This window comes from Malania oleifera, chromosome 7 (assembly GCF_029873635.1).
Source record: "Malania oleifera isolate guangnan ecotype guangnan chromosome 7, ASM2987363v1, whole genome shotgun sequence".
Taxonomy (NCBI): Eukaryota; Viridiplantae; Streptophyta; class Magnoliopsida; order Santalales; family Ximeniaceae; genus Malania; species Malania oleifera.
The window spans coordinates 81943876-81965678 of record NC_080423.1 but is presented as its reverse complement, the minus strand read 5'-3'; the positions used below and the strand labels follow the sequence as shown (position 1 = coordinate 81965678).

Sequence of the window (21803 nt, the reverse complement as noted above, 5' to 3'; positions counted from 1 at the left end):
TATTCTGATTCAGCACTTGACATTTTTCAGAGAAATAAGGGTTAAAATGAGGGTGAATTTGCAGGAATTGGAAGATTGGATAGGTTGGAATTGAGTGTTTGGTTGGTAGGCAGCTTTTGGTGAGTTTGATAAGATTATTTTAAGGGAGGAGATTACTTGGAGGCAAGAATCTAGGTTAAAGTGGGTGAAAGAAGGGGATTGTGGGTAATGGGTTCTTTCACAGCAGTAGTAATGTTAGGAGAACGAGTTTTATTAAAAACTAAGTAGCATGGGGGGCGTTGGGGCAAGTAGGTTAAGAATTATAACCTTGTAGATTCTTTTTTTGTGGGTAAGTTTTTCAGGGGAGGGGGGTAGGATGGCTGATTTTGATAGGACTTTTTACTTGGTGTCGGTTCTAGACGAACCTATGAATGAACTAGCAGATTTCTGGGCTCAAAGTACATTTGTGGGGAGTAGGCAGAATGTGGAAGCTATTTGGTTGCTAATGAGGTAGTGGAGGACATCCAGAGAAGAAAGGAGAAGGGGATTGTTTTTAAATTGAATTTGGAAAAAGCTTACAATATATTCAGTTGGAATCTCTTGGATGAAGTATTTTATTAGAAAAGGTTCTGGGGAGAGGTGACTTTGTGGATGGGAGGATGCATGTCCAATGTTTTCTTCTGTTATGGTGAATAGGAACCAAAATCTTGGTTTAAGAACTTTGAGGGGTGTTATAGACAAGGTGATTTGCTCTCCCCTTTTTTGTTTGTGCTAGTGGTCGATGTTTTCAGTAGACCGGTTGATAGGGCAGTGGAGAAAGGGGTTGTGAATGGTTTGAAAGTAAAGAGGGAGGGGGTGCTTGTCTTCAGTTTGCTGGTGGTACTATGTTCTTTCTATAGCGAGAGGGAAAAAAGGCTAAAGATAACAAGATTTGACATTGTTTTGCTAGATCACATTTTCTTTTTCCTTTTTGGAGTTGGTGCAAATCCATAATTTAAATCAAAATTTGGATGTATTTTCTGAAATTCTTAAACGTTGTCTCGATATTCTTCTTATTTCAACCAAAACACTGTTTGGAACATAAGTTGCTCTGGTGTCCCAGAGGGAAAGAAAAATGAAAAACCATGAACATGTCTACCACATATTGTAATATAATTCTTTAGAATTTTTTTTTTTTTTTTAAAATTTCCTTCTTCTACTTACATTTGTGTACTGAAGTTAAGTGAACGTCTTTTAATGACTTTATTTTAGCTTCTGTCCTGTTAAAGAGTGATTTTTTTTTTCTTCTAATGTTAACCTAATTCTGATAACTTTCTTGTGGTATCTGATTTTTCCATTAGTCTCTCTTCATGTCTTTATATCGTTTAACATTTCTGCATTCCTCAGGGTGCAATTGACACAGCTACCATAGATACACGCATCAAAGTAGCTAATCCAGATGATCCTTCTCCATTGATCAATCTTTATGTTGAAAACCAGGCAGACCCTGCAATGCGGCTTGTCTCTGAGATGATGATACTCTGTGGGGAGGTTATAGCCACATATGGTTCTTCCAACAACATTCCATTACCCTACAGAGGACAGCCCCAGTCGAATATTGATGTGTCTGCATTTGCCCATCTTCCAGAAGGGCCTGTTAGGAGCTCTGCTTTGGTTAAAGTAATGCGTGCAGCTGAAATGGATTTCAGGAAGCCTATACGCCATGGGATCTTAGGACTTCCTGGCTATGTGCAGTTTACGTCTCCCATTCGTAGATATACAGACCTTCTTGCTCATTACCAGGTCAGATTTTTACAGTCATGAATGATGCGATGTCTATAAATAGACAAGTGAAAATTCCTTTGAATGTTCTTTTAGAATTTTATGATCTGGAAGATCATATCTGGGAAGTCTTATGTTGTGCTTTTGTCTGTCTGTTTCTTCCATGGGTATTAGTGCCTCCTTTTTGTGTTTGATTATTTCTCATGATTGTTGAAATTTGAGATCCTGTTGCAGCAGTTTGAATTTGTGCGCTTAACATGTCTGCCTCTTGCAATTAGACATGAACCATGTATGGTTAATGCACACAGAGTTCCAAATAACTGCAGGAGGTAGCATATAATGGTAAGAGGTGTAGGACTGGGTTACATAATGCGACGTTGTTGTAACGATCATGAATTTTTGTTCAAGCAAGCATGCACAACCTTATCTATATTGTTATATTTTCAAGTTTTAAGACTTCAATCTTTCTTTAAAAAATTTTTAATATAATTTGGATGCTCTAGTTCAGCTTACTGATGCCTTTTAGTAAGGTTAATAAATTTTACATTGGTTTTAAAATGAAATTGAAAAAAGAAGAAGTTATCTTTGTATTTTTTCAGTTTCTATTTGTAATAATTAAATTAATGAAACAAAATACATTAGCTTGTAATATGATATATTCTGTTAATCTATGATGCAAATAAATGTACAATAAATTAGCCAGTTCTATTTTTTTGCTATTTAATGTAATAAAAATCTAATAAATTTAGACCAATAAATTAGCTTTAAATATAACATTATAGTCATGAAATTTAGCATTAAAATATAAATTAACTTGGACAAGACACAAACTAGAAAAATAGAAGGTTGAAGTTGAATATTATAGAAAAGAAATATCAAAATTACTAATATTATCAGATAATATTTTTTTTAACAAAATATTGTTTATGTATAATTTTTAATTAATGCATTTTTATAGGTATTACAAAAATAAATAATTGTCATTATCATCCTTGTTATAATCTTCTCCTCCCCTCTTCACTTGTGGATTTACGGAAGGAAAAAACGAGAGAAAATGAGAAAAAGTATAATGAAACACCTAGTGGCCAGTGCGCTAGGCTCCCATGCCATTGGGGTTTGGGGAGTGTAAGTAATGTTTGCTGCTGCTATTTAAGATCATAATGCATGCAGGCTGACTTGGCGATATCCTGGGTTCTAGGAGTCTTCTTAGCTAAAAGAGAAATGAGGGAATGATGAGGATTTGATGTTATGCAATGGTTGAACTAACAATGTTTTCTTTTCTTAATTACTATCTTATGAGCTGCTGATGGAGAATATGTGCTGTTTGACCTATTATTGTTCTTTTGTAAAAAATTTTAACATTTAAAATGCATTTGTGCATATGTAGGTGAAGGCATTTCTTAGAGGTGAATCTCCTCCTTTCTCAGCTGGTCAGCTGGAAGGGATATCATCGATATTAACCATGCATGCTAGAATAGCAAAGCGACTCTGCAGCAGCAGTCTTCGGTATTGGACATTAGAATTCCTAAGAAGGCAACCAAAAGAGAAAAAGTTTCATGCATTGGTCCTTGGATTCATCAAAGATCGGATTGCATCATTGTTGTTAATGGAGGTAAGCATTTAGGAGGGAACTTAGCTGCTGCACATAACATATTGGATCACATAACAAACTGGATATGTTCCAACCCAAGCATATATATTAGCCTTTTGCAGAAACTGGTTCCTCACATTTCATCGTTTTGTAGAATGCTAGGTTGAGCATGGAGGCGGAAGAATAATGTTTAAAAACTCTTTTGTAATGTATGCTGGAGAGGTTAGCTGGCTGGTTTGGCAAGTGGACAAGGGATTTGGTGATGGCATGGTGTGCTAATTGTCTAATGAATAGCTTTATCGTGTATTCTGTTCCGCTGCTAGGATAAAACATCTCCCTACTTAATTCTGGTCTCCAGTTAAACAGTAACCCAGAAAGTTAATCAGAGCTAAGGGCTTGTTTCTGTTGCTTAAAACAGTTTCATTCTCAATTTTCAGTTTTCCAAAGAATTATAAAATTGTTCCATTTTTTTTTAGTTTTCGAACATTTATATAGAGAACCTGGAAATCATAAAAAGATGGTTTTCAAGTTTTCTGTACAAATGTTGAGAAAACTAGAAAATGAGGTGGCATTTTTGTAATTCTTTGAAATGCTGAAAATGGAAAATGAAAACTGTTTTTCACTACTGAACAAGCCCTAAACTACAGACCAATTTCAATTGTTAAATGAGCAAGGAACTCTGGTGTTGTCTTTCACACAACTGGTGCCAAGCCTGTAGAAAACGAGAAAGGGATCCCATAGGTTGACTGCTAGCATAAACTTTTTGGTTGCATACTAGGCTGACCTGAGAACTTGGGGGTTAAGGCTTAGTTTTTATGCTCAGTACAGAAGCCAAGAAAAGCCAGCAACCCTCTAAAAAGTGAGGAACTCGTCTCTTACTCTTACTGCATTAGTTGCCTTAGTGCCTGAATGTTCTCTCCTGATAGTCCATGTGTAGGACCATTTACGTTGCATGTTTCTAAAGCTCTTTTCTTTTTAATGTGTCATTTAAAATTTTTTTATCTTGAAAATTCATTATTTTTAAAATGAATAGTTGGTGTTTTATATTACAACAATTGAAATGACTAATGAACTTCAAATTCTGTAGGTTGGGCTTCAAGCTTCTGCCTGGATGTCTTTGGGAATACAAATTGGGGCCGAAGTAAAAGTTCAGGTAGAAGAAGCTCATCCACGTGATGATGTTCTCTCTCTCAAGGAGGTTGTTTAAGGTATAGCAAGATGCTTCCTACAGGAACTTATCATAGCCCTCTTCCTCAGTGCTGCCGTGATCTATTAAATGGGTAAGGAAAAAATGTTCCACTTCCAACTCAATTAACTTGAATTAATCTTCTTGGCTGTTGTCAAAAATCTAATTGTTTACTGTCAATGCGCCACTAGACCATGAAAGAATGATTAAATCATTAATGCATTATCTCTTTTGCAACTTTTTGAACTTCTTAAGAATGTGTCCCAGATTTGATGTAATTGCTCTGTGGAACTTCTTCGACAAACCTTTTTTTTTTTCTGAAATTAATAGTGAGATGAGATTTTATTAGGAAAAATTATTAGCAATTTGTCTAGGAGTTTCCCTCAGAGCAATTACATCATATGATCGGCAAACTCTTGAGAAGTTTAGGCTCTGTTTAAATGTAGAAAATAATTTTCATTTTCCATTTTTAGTTTTTCAAAAATTATGAAATTTCTGCTTATTTTCCAATTTTGTGACATTTATATAAAACACTACAGGACAATAAAAAGTTTGGCACTATTTAGTTATGGAAAATAATTTTATTTTTTATTTTGAATTTTTCAAATAATTATAAAACGTCACCATGTTTTCCATTTTTCTAAATTTGTATAGGGAAGTTGGAGGACTCTTTATTGTTTTTTAGATTTATATTTTCTTGTATAATTTTTGAAAAATTGGAAAACAAGGTGTGATTTTGTAATATATTGAAAATCTATAAATAAAAAATGAAAAGTGTTTTCTGCAACTCAACCAATCCTTTATTTTAGAATTTCTCAATACTAGTCTTGGAAAACTAAAAACCAAACTTTCATTTTAATATTTTTTTTAAAAAATAAAATGGAATCTGAAAATAGTTTTCCACTACAAAGAAGGCAGTTAAATTTGTCATGAGGGACAATGCTTTAATATGGAGTCAATGCATAACAAGCCTACACATTGGCTGGAAATTAGCATATTTTGATGTAATGACCAGAGTTCCAATGTGTAACAAGATTACAAGTCGATCAGAATTTTCTATAAATTGAAAATGTGAAGGCCAGGAAATAATTTGAGGGCATTATATACTTGTCCTGAAGGTTTTAAATATTGGCTTCGACTAAAATTTCATGGCTTCAATAGCAAGTGTGTGGTGTATAAGTTGCAATAACTTTAAAAAGAATAAATATTAAACATCTTCAATTAATGAATGAAATTCACAGGTCAGATATTAGTTCTCATCCAAATACAACTAATTTAGATATGAAGATCAAATAAAATGCCGTGGTATCTGTATTCAATTTCTTTTTAACTGTATTAAAGCTGACATTCCAATCATCCTTGTAAATCTTTAATTTTGGTAATAGATTATAATTTTTATTTTGATAGAAAAGTCGATTTGAATGGTCTTGAAAATTTGAGATTTATTTATTATTCGTTGAAGCCGAGATTTTGTTGAAGGTGATTCATGGAAATTTCAATTGAGATTTTTGTGAGGCGGAAATTGATTTGCTGTTTTGATTTCAAGGAGTGGTGAAGAGTGTAAATTTTGATGGGAATCTCGAGCCCATTTAGTGGTGGAAAACAGATTTCTTTTTTGATTTTTAATTTTTCAAATAATTAAAAAAATTATCTAAATTTTCAGTTTTATAAATCTTGTATTAAAAAAGAAAACCAGTAAAAAAAAATGTGCACTATTTTGCTTATGGAAATAATTTAATTTTCCTTTTCTAATTTCTCAATGATTGCAAAAATACTGCCTTGTTTTCCAATTTTCTAAATTTATATAGAGAAGTTGGAAAACATATTATGTTCTAGATTTCTGATTTCTTATTCTATGTTTGAGAGCATGGAATTCGGATTATATTTCCATCTGCATGGGTTATGACAAAATATGCTATAAAATTTTATTTTCTTCCAAATCTACAAATTTAAATCCAAGCCCCAAAATCAATTATCCAAACACTAATATAATTTTTGGACAAGTGGAAACAAGGTATCTTTTTTTTGTAATTATTTTGAAATCTAGAAATAAGAAATGAAAAATTGTTTTGCAGAACTAAACAAACTCTCTATTTTCTAATTTTTTAATATGAATTTTGGAAAACTAAAAAATAAGCTGGAATCTGTTTACAGTTCTATGGAAAACTAAAAATAGAAAATTGAAAATGTTTTTTCATAATTAAACAGGCCTTTGACAATTTTGTTGAACATTTAGGAGTAGTTGATAGTGTTGATACTTCAATGTTCAGAGGTTATAGTCAGTAATTTGGGTTCTTCATTGTTTGAGGCCAGCCTTTTTATGTGGTCAATTTTTTGTTCTCTTCTGTTTCTTCTTCTTCTTCTTTTAGAGTGAACAGTGTAAGTGCGTAAGGGTGTTTCCACAAGTATTACTACTAGAAAATACCAATGTACCATTCAATATCTCATGTATTTTGCTTCTGGTAGATCCATTTTCATGAATTTTGTAATTTAGTTATACCCATGTATCTGATTATTTTTTCAAATACAAATCAACATATATCTAAGATCATTATAGACTTCTTCCTTTATGCTCTTTGTAACTTATTGGTGACATTATTTTAATATATGAAGCATGGAAATATTTTAATGATGATAGAATGATCCATAGCTTTATGATTGAAGGTTTTTAAATCAGTGGTTCAAAGGCATTGTATATCTGTAATTGTGTTGTACTGTTGATAGAACTTGGAGTGGGATTTTGAGGACTTAAGGAAATGGTGAAATGGAAATTCATGTGGTGTACCCTATGTAATTTTTTGATAGAAGTCTACTCCAAGTGATTGAAGTTTAGTTTTTGCCATTTGGCGCATCTTGATGTTTAACCAGAAAGCAGCTTGCTCTTTTGGGGTAGTGGATCTTCAAAAGCTTCGAAAATCCAATAATACAATTCTATTCTGGAACTTTAGTTTAAATTTTTAGTTCAAGGGTCAAGAATAAGTTTTATTATTGATTTATCTTGTACATTTTCCATGAGGTTTTTAATATTTTTGTTTACAACAGTTGAGGTTAAAAATTTTATTAGGTTTCATGATTGCATTATTGATAATAATGAAAAATCTATAAGACCTTTGAATGAATCACTATTCACAGTAGGTATGTATGTATGTGGGGCAGATACATATATTTGTGTATATATTTTCATTGAGAGTGACTTTAATTTGTTTCAAAATTTGTGTTCTAGAATTCTAGAATAATGGTTTGAGTAACAGTTTTTTCTTTTCTTTGATAAAGTTTATTCATACTTGATAATTAATTAAAAAAATCATGTATTTATAGGTGAAATACTTTGGTCTCAAAATTTTTATTGAATTGCTTTACTCCATTAGCAACTGATCTGGTTTTAAAAAGGGTAGGTATAGGTAGAGGACAATGATATGTATAAAGCCCACGCTGAACCAGCCTTGCAAGAGTAGAATAAGTATATAAAATATGGTCTCTAATATTTTCATAGTGTGCATGATTATATTTTAAAATTGTTTTACTTATTTTTAAATACAAATGTGCAAGGCTTGGTGTAACGGTCTTGGGCCCAACTTTGGTGATGTATTAACCACTTTGGTCCATTGGCCTCGTGGGTTTGTCCTATAAAAGGTGCCTCGGACAAGCATGTATATGTCTGGTACAAGTGTTGCTCTATTCATACTGAGTATCGAGTTCAACCTGCCTCATTTTTGTCTATTTTTTCTGTGATCGAAAGATTATCTTGTTAAATAATATTGTCCTACATAATGTTATTTTAGTAATAGTGAACTAATAAGGTGGGTGACTGGAAAGGATACTGAATTTGGTGGGAATATTTTGCATTTTTAAACTGAAATGAGTGCCAATGTTATAAATGTCCCTTCTATTATCTGACAGAAAATATCTTGTGGGTAATTTCAGGCTTTGACCCCCTGGGCTTGATTGTTGAGAGCTCTTGGAACTGCAGTGAAACCAAGCTACAGAGCATAGGGCAAATCAAAAGGGCTTCTCTGTGGAATGCAGATAAATGAAATGAGTCTATGAAAGCAGATTAATAATGAAGAAAGAAGGAAACTATAGAAATGTTTGAAAATATAGACATGTTTGTGGTGGTTAGAACTAAAAGATAGTGTAAGTAGACTGCAAATCACAAAAGCATGGTGTGATTACTTGATCATGCGTGATCAAGTGTGAAAAAATGGTTGGATTAGTGAAATATTCCGGGAGTGAGAGGAGATAGTAAAACAAAAAAAAAAATGCAATAATAAGTACTCATTCCACAACCTGTGGGAGATCTAGAGGTCTATACGTTCTACACAGTGCTACTACTACAAATGGAGAGGCTCCTTTTGCAACTATCTCTTTCCAGCCTGCGGACTGGGTGTGACATATTTTGTGATACTATGGACTGAAATAGTGAGATAAGAAGTCTATTGATTGATGATTTATAGTTTTAATTCTTTGCATTATTCTTAGGATCCAGTTGGAAACAATGTAGGGGCTCTGGTGAGAGGGCCAGTTCCTGAGCACTCTGTGTAAAATTATTGCAGTGATATCATATTATCGTTTTCATTTCATGGGATGCAATATTGTCGCGTGGGTTGTGAAATTTCAACTCTCTCCAGCTGAATGGATATGTTGTAGAACAGGTTACTGTAGTTCATGCATATCGTGAGCTGATTTCCAGAGTAGTGAGATTTGAATTTCACATTGCCACAACTCTGTGACTATGGAGGGTTTATGGGGCTCATAATATATGCTTAGAAATTTTCAAATGAGTTTTAAGCCTTGGCTACCTTATTTTACAACACTTGATCTTGGGACAGTCTCAGCAGTTCGATCTATCTTTTTTATTTATTTTATATTTTTGTCAACTTTCATGTTATTGGGATGTCAAAATTTTATGGTATTTTAAGAAGTATCCTATTTTGTGATGACTTCCTGAGCCCACTAGAAAGGCGTTTATCTGTTTATTTATTTTTTAAGATGTTTGAAGTGTAGATAACAATTCAATTTCTTGGATACTCAATGTTCTCCCCCCAATTAAAAGAAAGAAAAAAAAAAGAAGGTGTACGGACGGTTTTAGTAATGCCGCCGTTTGGAATTTTGAATTTAAATTTAAATAAATTTTAATATATCTTTATACTATATTTTATTCAGTCTCCTCGGTAAAGAAATTTTACTACAATCACAGGGGAATACGTAATTCTCAATTTGTGGGTGGGCTTGGGGTGCGAATGAGGTTGACTTCTCCATTCCAAATCCAGAGACAGTGGGCAGGTATAAGCTCGTTCCAAATTCAATCTACAGTCCATATTTATTTATCCATAGCATAAAATGTGTGTCAGAATAATTAAACAATCAGTGATAAACAATAATATAGTATTATTATTGGTAGAGACGTGGGTGTGCAGCCGGGAGGATCCAAGTAAGTTTCATTCATATATATGTATATATATCTTATAGTACAAAGTACATACATTTAAGGTCAAACTTGTAGGCTTTCAGTTCATATTATACTGAGACAATTGAGAACCTACGTCCGGCATATTTCATTTCCATTCAATAAATAAATCCTGCGCGCAAGACCCACATGATTAAGAGTTTGCATTTGAAGGGCAGAGGGAGGTGGATCGGAGCGTACGTCTGTACGTCTTTGTCATGCGTAAGGCACGTGCAAATTAATTTCTCAACATCCAGTAAATGGAGTCCCAGGCAGAGTCCTCGAGAAAGCACCTCCTTCCATTATTAGTGTGTTCTTGAGGCATGAGAACTCATCACAAATTTCTTAATTCACTTTTGGAGAGGCCACAATGATCTGCAATGACTATCAAATTTAAGCAATATATACTTGAACTTGTTATTGAAAAATGACTTTCTCGTGTTGTTATATCCGTAGGGTTTCCTTCTATAATAACTTTATTAATAATCCAATCACCTAATCCCAAACATAATCACATCTAACATTAATATGATTATTCTATTAATCGATTTGATAATGCATGGAGTCCACTAGCACTGCCTTGTAAGAGAAGTCATGTAGCCGATCCCATCTAGTGGAACTTGAGACTTAATAGCCCTGAATTTATTGAAAGAAATTGTTCATAATCGTATAAATTGACGGAAAAAGATTCATGTAGCCGATCCCATCTAGTGAAACTTGAGACTTGATTTTGTTATTGTTGTTGTTGTTATTGTTATTATTGTAATTAGACAATCTAATTACAGTTAAGATAAAAAAAATTTAGTGCAAATTTGATTAAATTTGAAGAAAAGATCCATTTTTCTCCTCAACATAGATTGAACTCCTGGATTTGCATGTTGCAATAGCTACTGACCAAGCGAAGGACTTTAGAGAGTAGAGTTAAAATAAATTATGATTATCATGAACTTGATTAATAGTCCTCTCATAATTACTATTCGCCAGTCTTTCGTGTTGGTTGTTTATCTATTTGATGTTTTGTATGCTTGGGTGTGTGGACACTTGTTTATTTATAAAATGTTAAATTGGACTGTACAAGTTTCACTGCACAAGCTAAGTCATTTACTTGAGTTAGATTTATCCTTAAAATTGGGTTGGGGCCAAAATGTTGTTTCTCTCGTGAAGAGGTATACACACACACACACACTCTCTCTCTCTAAAAGAATTATCTAACCTCTTATAATTGAATCAATATGTGAAAGCCATATTATTGTTTGATGATTGATGTGATCCAACCAACTCAAGTGGTAAGGGCGACTTGTGACTTTGGTGACCTCGAGGTCACAACTTCGATTCCCCCTTGAGGCATTACGCTGGTGAATTACCAGGAATGCATCAATGGGCGGACAACTTTCACCCTCGGGTTTGGTGCCGCATCATAGTGTCCAAAGTAGTGGGATGATGGCTAGAGTCTCTGCATTATTAAAAAAAAAAAAAAAAAAAAATCTCTTTGTGTCATTCAATAAACCAAGATCTTTACTGGCAAGCAAAATATCATCAACTTATAGAATTAGAAAAATAAACTTGCTCCCATTTACCTTTAGATATATATATATATATATATATATATATATATATATATATATATCAATCAATAGTATTTTCCTTAAATCCAAAGGTCGTGATGATATCATGGAACTTAAAATACCATTGTTTGGAAACTTGTTTAAGTCCATATATTGACGTCTTCAATTTACAAACCATATGCTCCTTTCCTTCAATCATTAAACCTCCACGAAGATCCACATACACCTCTTCGTCTAAATTCCCATTTAGAAAAGCAGTTTTCACATCCATTTGGTGTAACTCTAAATCAAATGAGCCACCAAAGCCATTATGATCCTAAGAGAGTCCTTTTTAGATACAGGAGAGAACGTCTCTTTGTAATCAACACCTTCCTTTTGAGTGAAACCCTTTGCTACTAGTCTATCTTTATATCGTTCAATATTGCCATTATAGTCGTGTTTGGTTTTAAAGACCCACTTACACCCAACTGTTTTAAAACTTTCAGGAAAATCAATGATGTCCCATACTTTATTATGTTCCATGGATTTCAACTCATCATTTATGGCATTGATCTACTTTTCAAAATCATTACTTTCGATGGCCTGTGAAAATGAAATCGGATCTTTACTTGTCCCTAAATCATAATCAGATTCTTGCAGATATATCAAATAATCATCTAAAATAGCTCATCTCCTTTCTCTTTGAGATCTCCTTAATGCTATTCCTTGTGATTGTTATGTAACTGGTTCATTGGTGACATTCTCATAATGGAGTGATTGATCACTAGATTGTTGTTCAATGTTGTCATACTGTTCAATAACTGGAGACACAACAATTTCTATTGAAGTTCTGGGCATCAAGATAGGCACCCAGACTTCTTCAATGATCACATTATGTGATATATCACTCCCATTATTTTCACCATTCTCAAGGAATCTGACAATTCTAGTTTCAACAATTCTCGTATTATGGTTAGGACAGTAAAACCTATACCTTTTGAAATTCTTTGGGCAACCAATAAAGTACCCGTTTACAGTTCTAGAGTCAAATTTCTTTTCATGTGGATTATAGATCCTAGCTTCTGCTGAATAACCCCAAATAGGAAAGTCTCTTAAACTTGGTTTCCTTCCCGTCCACAATTCAAAAGAAGTCTTTTTAACTGCCTTACTAGGAACCTGGTTAAGCAAATAAACGGTTGTCTTAAGAGCCTCCATCCACAATGAAATGTGTGTGTACTGAGGAGTTACTTAACATACTCCAAACCATTTCCAAAAGAGTTCGATTATGCCTTTCAACCACACCATTCTATTGAGGCGTACCAGACATTGTGTATTATGCACAAATACCATGCTATTCTAAGAATTTAGCAAATGGTCTTGGACATTGTCTAATTCCATCATACCTACCATAATACTCACCATCTCTATCAAATTGAATGATTTTCACCTTTCTATCCAATTGTCGCTCAACTTCAGCAATATATGTTTCCAAAGCATCTATTGCTTGAGACTTTTCATGCAACAAATAGATATAATCATAACGTGAAAAATCATCAATAAAGGGGATAAAATAATTTTCTCCACTAAAATATGGTGAGTTAAAAGGTCCACATATATCAGTATGAACAATCTCTAGAAGATTTCCACTCCTCGTGGCCTCTTTCTTTGTATGTTTGATTTGCTTTCTTTTAATGCAATCAACACATACATTGAAATCAATAAAATCAAGGTTTGTAAGAATCCCATATTTTAGTAATCTTTCCATTCTCTCTCTGGATATATTACCCAGCCTTTTATGCCACAAGAAAGAGAAGTTTTCATTAACTCTACTAAGTTTAGTTCCAACATTATGATGCAGGGCGAGTGTTTCAGAATTTTTTTTATTAAGATTAAATTTATATAACCCCTAAGATAAAACACCAGAACCAACACATAAGCCTTTTTTCAACAAACGGAAACCTTTATGTTCAAAATACAAATCATAACTATCATTATCTAGTCTTGACATGGAAAATAAATTCCTAGAAATAGTTGGAACATAAAAAATATCAAACAAGTCTAAACAATGACCTGATTCTAAAAACAAATGAAAGGTTCCAACACCAACCACTGGTACTTGATTTCCATTTCCTAAGACTATAAAATGCTTATTTTCCTTTATGTTCTGGATTGAAAGGTATTCCTGTATCGAATTTGAAACATGAATAGTAGAACCAGAGTCAATCCACTATGCATTAGAAGGAACTAGTGTCATATTTGATTTGAAACATACATAAGCTAATAGCTTACCTTTCATTTTGAACCAAGCTCCCCGTTTTGAGCAATTTTTCTTTAAATGCCCATAGTAATGATAGAAATAACATTTCGGTCCATTATGTTCCTTCTTGCGAGCCTCATTGCCATGAGAAGGTCTTGCAACCTTTAATGGATCTTTCTTGAAACTATTTTTCAGTTTCTTTTCTTTACTTCCAACTACATGACTCATGACATTAATTGAATGTTGTCCTTGTTGCTTAAGCCTTGCCTCTTCTTGAGTTAACATAGTTGCCAGTTCATTCACACTTTACTTTTCTTTAATAATATTATAGTGAATCTAAAATGGCCCATACTGAGGAGGCAAAGAATTCAGAATAAACTGAACAAGGAAGCTCTCATCAACATTCATTCCCAGTGAGTTCAACCTCACAGCTAGATTAGTCATATCAAGGACATGTTCGTTCATTCCTCGGCCATCAAACTTCATGGTGGTAAGTTCAGACATTAACCTCCTTGCAAGGGAATTGTCTACTGAACGGAACCGATCTTCCACAACCTTAATTTATTCCTTTGCATTTTCTAGTTAAGGAAGTGTTGATTTAATATTGTTTGCTACACACATTCGCATGAACATAATACTTAATCTGTTCGACTTTTCCCATGACCTAAACAAAGCTCGTTGCTCCGAACTACTTGTTTCAGTAATAGCAGCTAGTTTATTTATTTGCAGAGCTAAGTCCAAATCCATAACACCAAGGTGAAACTAAATTTGTTCACTCCAGTCAGAAAAATTTGTCTCACTAAAGATCAGAATAGAAGAAGCTAGTGAATGTAGTGAAACAGGAATAGACACTGCAATAAAATGATTACAACATTAGTGCTTTGAGTAAAACACTTTCATCAGTAAATCGTTCAATCTTTGGATTAACTTATGCAATATACTAACATTTACATTTACTGGTGATTTTCACCCACCCAACCATGATTGATAACCCTTTAAAGTTCGGTTGGTCTGTCACCTTTGGGCATCCACCCCAATCTCACTACCATTCTTTCAATTATCCTGGCTAATTCAATGATTACATGAAATTTGGTGCACCTTTGAGTCAACCGTAATAATCAAATAATCATTCTGTAATAATATTTAGAAAAAAAACATAATTCAATTCCATGTTTATAACCTTTCTCAGTAAGATCACTTTGGCGACAACATGTTGATTATAATATAACCATTGATGAATAAATATCCAAGCAAAAATCTGTCTATACTAAAATCAAACAATAAAGCATGCATAACGAAAAATTCCCAAACTATTATGACGCCTTTTCTGAGGTGGTGTTGATGACGTGGCAGTAGAGCCTAGTGATGATTGTGCTAAATTATACCAGGTCAATTCCCAGGTAAGTGGGGAGTCACAATGGACCGCTTTAGTCCTACTTTCTTAAACAAAATTTTCCTTAGATACGTAATTAGCACAATCTACCACAGAATTGGTTATAATGTAAACTAGTTTTTAAAAGCAGATAATTAACCATACTGTTAGCTTTGGTGCAATCCCAAGAGGGGGGTGAATTGGTATTTAAAAATTTTATCCGCTAGGTCAATCCACTAACAACAGTATTATACAAGCCTAAGGTCAATTTAGTGCATATAAAATAAATCAATATAAATATACAGTGGAATTTAAACTGTAATAGAAATTTAAACAAACATGCACAATTAAGCAGTAAAGGAGACGACACCAAAAATGTTATTGAGGTTCGCCAAATTGCCTATGTCCCTGCCTTGGCTAACAAGCACAAGGATTACCACTATAAGGCTCACTTAATGGGTGGAGCGGCACCTAAACAACTAGGTCAATTAGCACAGAGCTGACCTCAACCTTTATAACCAGGTCAATTAACACAGGGTTGACCTCACCCTTTACAACCAATCCTTACTAGACTAGATTACCGCCCCCTCAGGCCACGCCTAGAATATAATAGATTTCTTAATATAACATGTTACACTGATTATGCTTCTCAGTCAAGTAGATATGTACCAAATGTAATCAATCAAATGCACATCAATTATATAGGTAAATGTAAGCTCAGTGATGTAATTTTGTGCAAGCAACACTCAACAAGGTATTATCACTAATATGCTCAAGAGTGTTCTAATCAAGCTATTTCTTTGAAACGATAAATATCAAATCTTAATAATAAATTAGGGTTTCAAAGATGCTAATAAGATAATCAAACTATCTCAAAAGATTTCCTTCAATGAAATGAGCACAAGAGTAGTTTGAAAATATTGTAACTTGTAAAAAATATTTTGCACAACAAAATCAAGCTATAGGAATCTTGCAATGACAATGCAAAGATCCTAAAGCCTATGAGTTTATCCCAACGCAAGATTTACAATATTCAAATCTGTGGGATAAACTTTGCTAAACTTCCCAAAATAATATCAAACAATAAAGCCAAGCAAATGGGAGTATGAGCAATCTATACTAGTCAATAACCCAATATAGAACTCACAAAGCTAAGATATATAAAGGGAATGAAGATTTGAGAGTGTTTTGAAGTAAAATGGGCAATATGAATTTTTGGAAATAGAGAGGAATTTTGCTAATGATTTTTGCTAATCTCTGTCTAATCCTCACAAATGAGCTCATATATATAGACCAAGACCTAATTATGACCGTTTAGGACATGTAGGGTATTATTAGGAAAGTTTTAAACCACATTAAAATTTTTAACCTAGTTTAACCCTTTTAACCTCGGTAAATAATTAACTCGAGAGGATTCAGGTGGCTGAACTTTAGTTCGGTCACCCGAATAGATACAGCCCTGAAAAACCATTTTAAAAGGTTCTGGTGCGCAAGAATAAATTCAGTTGGTTAAACAAAAGTCAGAAACATTATGTGCGTGGTTTGGGAGCCCAAAAATACATTCTATTAATCGAACAGAGGAACTTGGTTGCTCGGGGCCTATTTTGAACTAAAAAGTTCAGTAGCCCGAGTTGGTGAAAAGTAACCTTCTAAGGGCTCGATCGACCGAGGGCGATAGGGTCATTTTAGGTTCAGTCGCCCGAAGCCTGGTCAAACTGCTGACTTTCTAGCACTTTGGGTGCCCGTCCTCTCTCATTTTATGCCTATTACATTCAATCCATTTCAATTTGATCCCCTGAATGGCAAGATATTATAGGGACTTATTAGTGTATATGTGTAGGGACCTAAGGTCTTTTCTAAGGCCATTTGAGGACACCAAAAAAATCCGGCATCAGTCGACCTTCGGTCAACCAAAGGGTGCCCTTAGGTCATTCGGTCTCTATGGTCAATCTACAGTCATGTTGAGCTTACAATTACCTACATGCATGACATGTAGAGATTATTATAGACTGATATAAATTATTATAGACCAATATAGAAATGAATGCAAATACAATAGAAAATAAGTCTTCATTCTTTCGATTCTTCATACACCATAAATGAAGCTTGATCTTCATAGTTCGTATGACTTGCTTGAGTTCCTATCAACAGTGTATGCTAAGGATAAACCTGTTCAAGAAGTTCAGTGCACAGGTGAGAAACATTAGTTTTGTCATAATCAAAATGGGATCAAACTCATAGAGTCAACACATACACGCTTAAATACAATTATTCACCCAACTATAAGAATTTAACTTGCTTACTTTTATGTAAAATTCGACAATTCATGCACCCATAAATACAATTGATCACCCAATATAACTAGGTCCATAACATTGTCCATATTGTCTACATTGTCAACTTACTATTATAAAACATATGAGAGTTCTATACTTAATCAAATAATAAAATTGTTTGCATGCATTTTCATTTAACAGTTCACTTTAGTATCACTATACAGGGGAAAGCCATCAACGGTTTCAAGATGTTAGCAAGTTCACGATTTCAGAACTAAGATATTTCAGACCAACGAAACCCAATAAAACGAGCAAATATCATATAAATTTTTCGGTATTATACAAAATATTAAAGAGATCGTAAGGGGTTAACGGAAGCGATCTTTATCATAAAAGGAAGATCACAATAATTTCAACATTACTCTGATACCACATGTAAATAATTATATGCTATTATTTACTACAAACACAGGATCTTTAAATCATCATGATCTTCACATATATGTTACCTTTATGAGGAAAAATAAGAAAGCCATAAAGTCACATATACCAGAATCGTTCATGGTGTATGTCAACCGAGAAGAACGCTCGTAGAAACCATAGAAATCGTTTCTCTTGCTTCACCCCGATCTCTTTCCGTACTCTACCAGATTTATGGGAATATAGCTGATGAACAGAGAGTTAAGGCAAAAAGAGGACAATTCCTATATGCTTTACTTTTAATCTATTCTATTACTTTGCAGAATATCTTAACAATCATGCTACTCCCCATAACAATAGCTATATATAGATTCATAGGAAACTCTTCAACTTCTAGCCATTATATCTCACATTAGTTAATCCATAGATAAGACTTTTCATTTTAGATAAGACCTTTCATTTCTCTTATCATAAGTCATTTCATTTCCCTTATCATATGGTGCACTTATCTTTCATGTGGGACATAGACATACTCTTACATCTTGATCATAGTTGATGGAATATTTAGGTTTCAATGTTATAAGTTACTTTTTATATTTAGGGTAAACTATGAGATTTCATGAGTTGAAACAAACAAGTAATACTTCACTTGATTTGTGTTGAGATTGTTACACCATGTGCCAAAGCATAAAATAAATTTTCTTAAGGTTTTCATTGACTAGAGGCATGATTTGCGAGAGGCTATTCTTTAATTGAGATAAATGTTAACATTCAACAGTGAGAGAAATTTGTTATCTCTACTGAATTAGTAATGGAATACCTAGCTATTACAAGTCATATATGCACTCCAACATCTAATAAAGATCATGAAACTCATTTCAAGCTACCAATCTGGCCATCCAAACAGAGGCAAAATGACAACGTGATGCATGATGTTGTCCACTTGTGTTTCCACCCCACCTACAGTTTTATTAAATCTTAATTAATAAGGCTGGCAAGCTCTGCTATGAATCGATGGAATCAGGGTTTTGGAAGCATGCATCAATAATAATTAACTATAATGGTTAATTGGCTTGCTTAACCAACCCATTGATGATGGGGGTTGTAGCCTCTAACCCGACCAATTGAGGAACCCACTTCTTGTCCCTAAGCCAATTAAGGGCACAAAAGCCAAAAAACAATAATAATAATTACCAAGTTAAAGGAAGCCCTTAGCATTAAGGGGTACCCTACATGTATGGGGCATGCCGTTCACCCAATAGGGCCAATAATCTTTTAGGGCTCCCGCCGAGGCTTGGTGCTAGCTAGCTACTGATGACAGCATTGAAAGCCTGCTTTAGCAGGCAAATACTAGAAGAGGAGAAAAGCTCGAATTGAGTGAGGCATTATTACATGATTTCCCATTTTCCCAAGAAAGTCTTTGCACCATCATTATCGATGACACTAATTTTGATTGATGAGTACTCACTTAAAGTCACCGCACAATGCCAACCTAGCTAGCTTCTCAGAGTGGCATATATTATGTTAGGCTACTAATTAATTGGTCAAACTTAATTGATTTTGTTTATTATGGGGAGCAATTGAATATGCAGATTAATGACCCCTTGAAACTCAAGCTTGGGGATTTCAGAGTCAAAATATTTTAGGAGATAGATTCAGAAATTTTGCAATGGGAAATAGGAAATTATAAAATTTTTACGTTATATTGAGAGCATGAATTCAAATTTTGAATTGTAATTATATAGATTTGGACAAAACGTAATATAAAATAACATTAAACTTCTTCCAATTCTTGCACAAATCTGTTCAAATTTCAAAATCTATACTCTCAAATATTTGAAAATTAACTTGGATTTTATAATTTTGATTCAAATAAAATTCAGCCTACGTTTATATTGTACTTTATCTAAAGTTAGACAAATTTAATTTTATGGACTTATGATCTCTCAAGCATTAGGTTATAAATTTTATCCATTTTGATATATCTAGTTAGGCCTCCTATTGGAATATTTTAATAGTTGGAACATTTAACTTCCTTGTTAGAGGTTTTAAATTTAATGTTTGAAATGCGTACTAGAAGGAATGGGAGATACATGATAGGACAACCTTTTATTGTATAATTCAAGTACAAGGTAAAAGATTGATGACCACTGAATATACTATAACCAGATGTGAAAGTTTCACGTAGGGGATTCAAATAATTTTTGCAACTTATATGAACTTATATTGGTTACATGCAATATTGCATATATTTGCATGAGTGAGTATTTTAACATTCGGTTTAAATTAAGAATTTTTTTTTGAAAAAAATAAGAAAAAATAATTAAGAAGGAAATGCAATTTTCGCTCTACATCAAATAGTTCCAAAAATAAAAATTTTTTCTAATGCAATTAAAAATATTTAGTTTTAAAAAGTTAAATGTTAAATATATAAAATCAAAATTTTATTTGATATGCATTTTATTTTCCTTCTTACTTTTCCTTATAACCAAGTATATATGAATATTTTTCTTTTCTTTTTCTCATATTTGAGGAAATAAACCTAAATCTAATTGGACAAAATAAGGAGAGGCATGCATGCATGAGGTATATTGATGGTTGGTTGGTTGCAGGGATTTAAAGCTTCACAGATGAGTCATGTGATTTTTTTTTTTATGATAACCCTGGAACTGCAGCCACCATCACGCCACTTTGTACACTATGGTGCGACACTAAATCCAGATGGTGAAAATTGCCCGTCCATTGACACATCCCTAGTAATTCACTAGGGTAAACTCTCAAGGGAGAATTGAACCCGTGACATTGGGGTTACCAAAGTTACAAGTTGCCCTTATCACTTGAACCAACCCGACTGGGCGAGTTTCCTGTCCTTGTACCCTCCTTAGGGTTTCCCCTCACAATGCTTGCTTTGACCCATCCTCTCTCTCTCTCTCTCTCTCTCTCTCTCTCTCTCTCTAAGGGGTCCAGTCTCTTGAAGCTAGCTTTGAAGACAAGTTTCAGCCCATGTTAATTATTTGATTTGGAAGAGTAAAATTTTGGCCCATTTCAACATTCAGTGGAGTGAGATTTTACGAAATAGCTGCTGCATGCATGCATGCTTGCAGCAGAAATGCTAGCTATATGGTAATTTAGAAGCAAGACAAGAAAGATGACAGAAGGGTCCGGGCAGAGCATGCAGGCAGCCAAACACGTGATAACATTTCAGAGTTTGCTTGAAACTTCAACTTTTGCATGCATGCCTGTAGCAATCATAAGAGATAGATCGATTACGTGTTCTTCAAGTTTTGTATATAGATTTCTATTTATGCTTCTTGTATTTTAATCCATCTATACACACACACGCACGCACATTTTTTCTTAACCCGTTTGAGGAGTGACATGGTATATAATGGTCCACGGACGTGCAGGAAAAGCGTCAAGCATGGCCTCAATCGTCATCATCAAAAAAAAGGAAAAAAGAAAAAAATAAAGAGGAGAGTGAGGCAAGTGTGACGTGCGTGGAAAATTGTTTCAGAGAGAGAGAGAGAGAGAGAGAGAGATTTTTTTATCGATCATAATTTGTATTTGAATGTACCTCTTAATTCTCTGGGAAAAAAAAAAAAAATGACTACTTACAGAAAAGAGGATGGACTTTGGCTTCGAGGTGTGTTCTCTGCAAAAACAATTCAGAATCGATGAATCATATTTTTTATTTACTGCGACTTCTGCTGAATCATCTTTCGTTTGCAGTGGGTGATGCCAAAATCTTGGGGGATTTCCCTTAAAAACTGGTTTTATTCCAGACCAAGGGAAGCAGCAAAACGTTAAGATTATCAATTCCAGCTGCTGCAAGTACTAGTGTGTCATCGGGAATATGGAAAGAAAGAAATTTCAGAATTTTTCTGGATATGATGTGCTCAGCTCTTATGGTGTCTAGGAAAGCTTGGAAAAAATTATTTTTATGGAGTTGGGTATGCATTTATTTTCCCTCT

At 33.9% G+C, this 21803-nt stretch overlaps 1 protein-coding gene across 2 annotated transcripts in view; it reads left to right on the top strand.

The window, feature by feature from the left end:
- The window catches only part of LOC131160440 (ribonuclease II, chloroplastic/mitochondrial), a 37039-nt gene extending 27569 nt beyond the window's left edge, over positions 1-9470 (top strand). For both annotated transcript variants that reach the window (XM_058116120.1, XM_058116121.1), the window contains 4 exons: positions 1366-1761; positions 3128-3352; positions 4419-4611; positions 8442-9470. In XM_058116120.1, coding sequence (XP_057972103.1) covers positions 1366-1761; positions 3128-3352; positions 4419-4538 — 741 coding nt within the window. In that variant the 3' untranslated portion in view covers positions 4539-4611; positions 8442-9470. The remainder of the gene's footprint in view (positions 1-1365; positions 1762-3127; positions 3353-4418; positions 4612-8441) is intronic.
- Positions 9471-21803: the final 12333 nt, after the last annotated feature.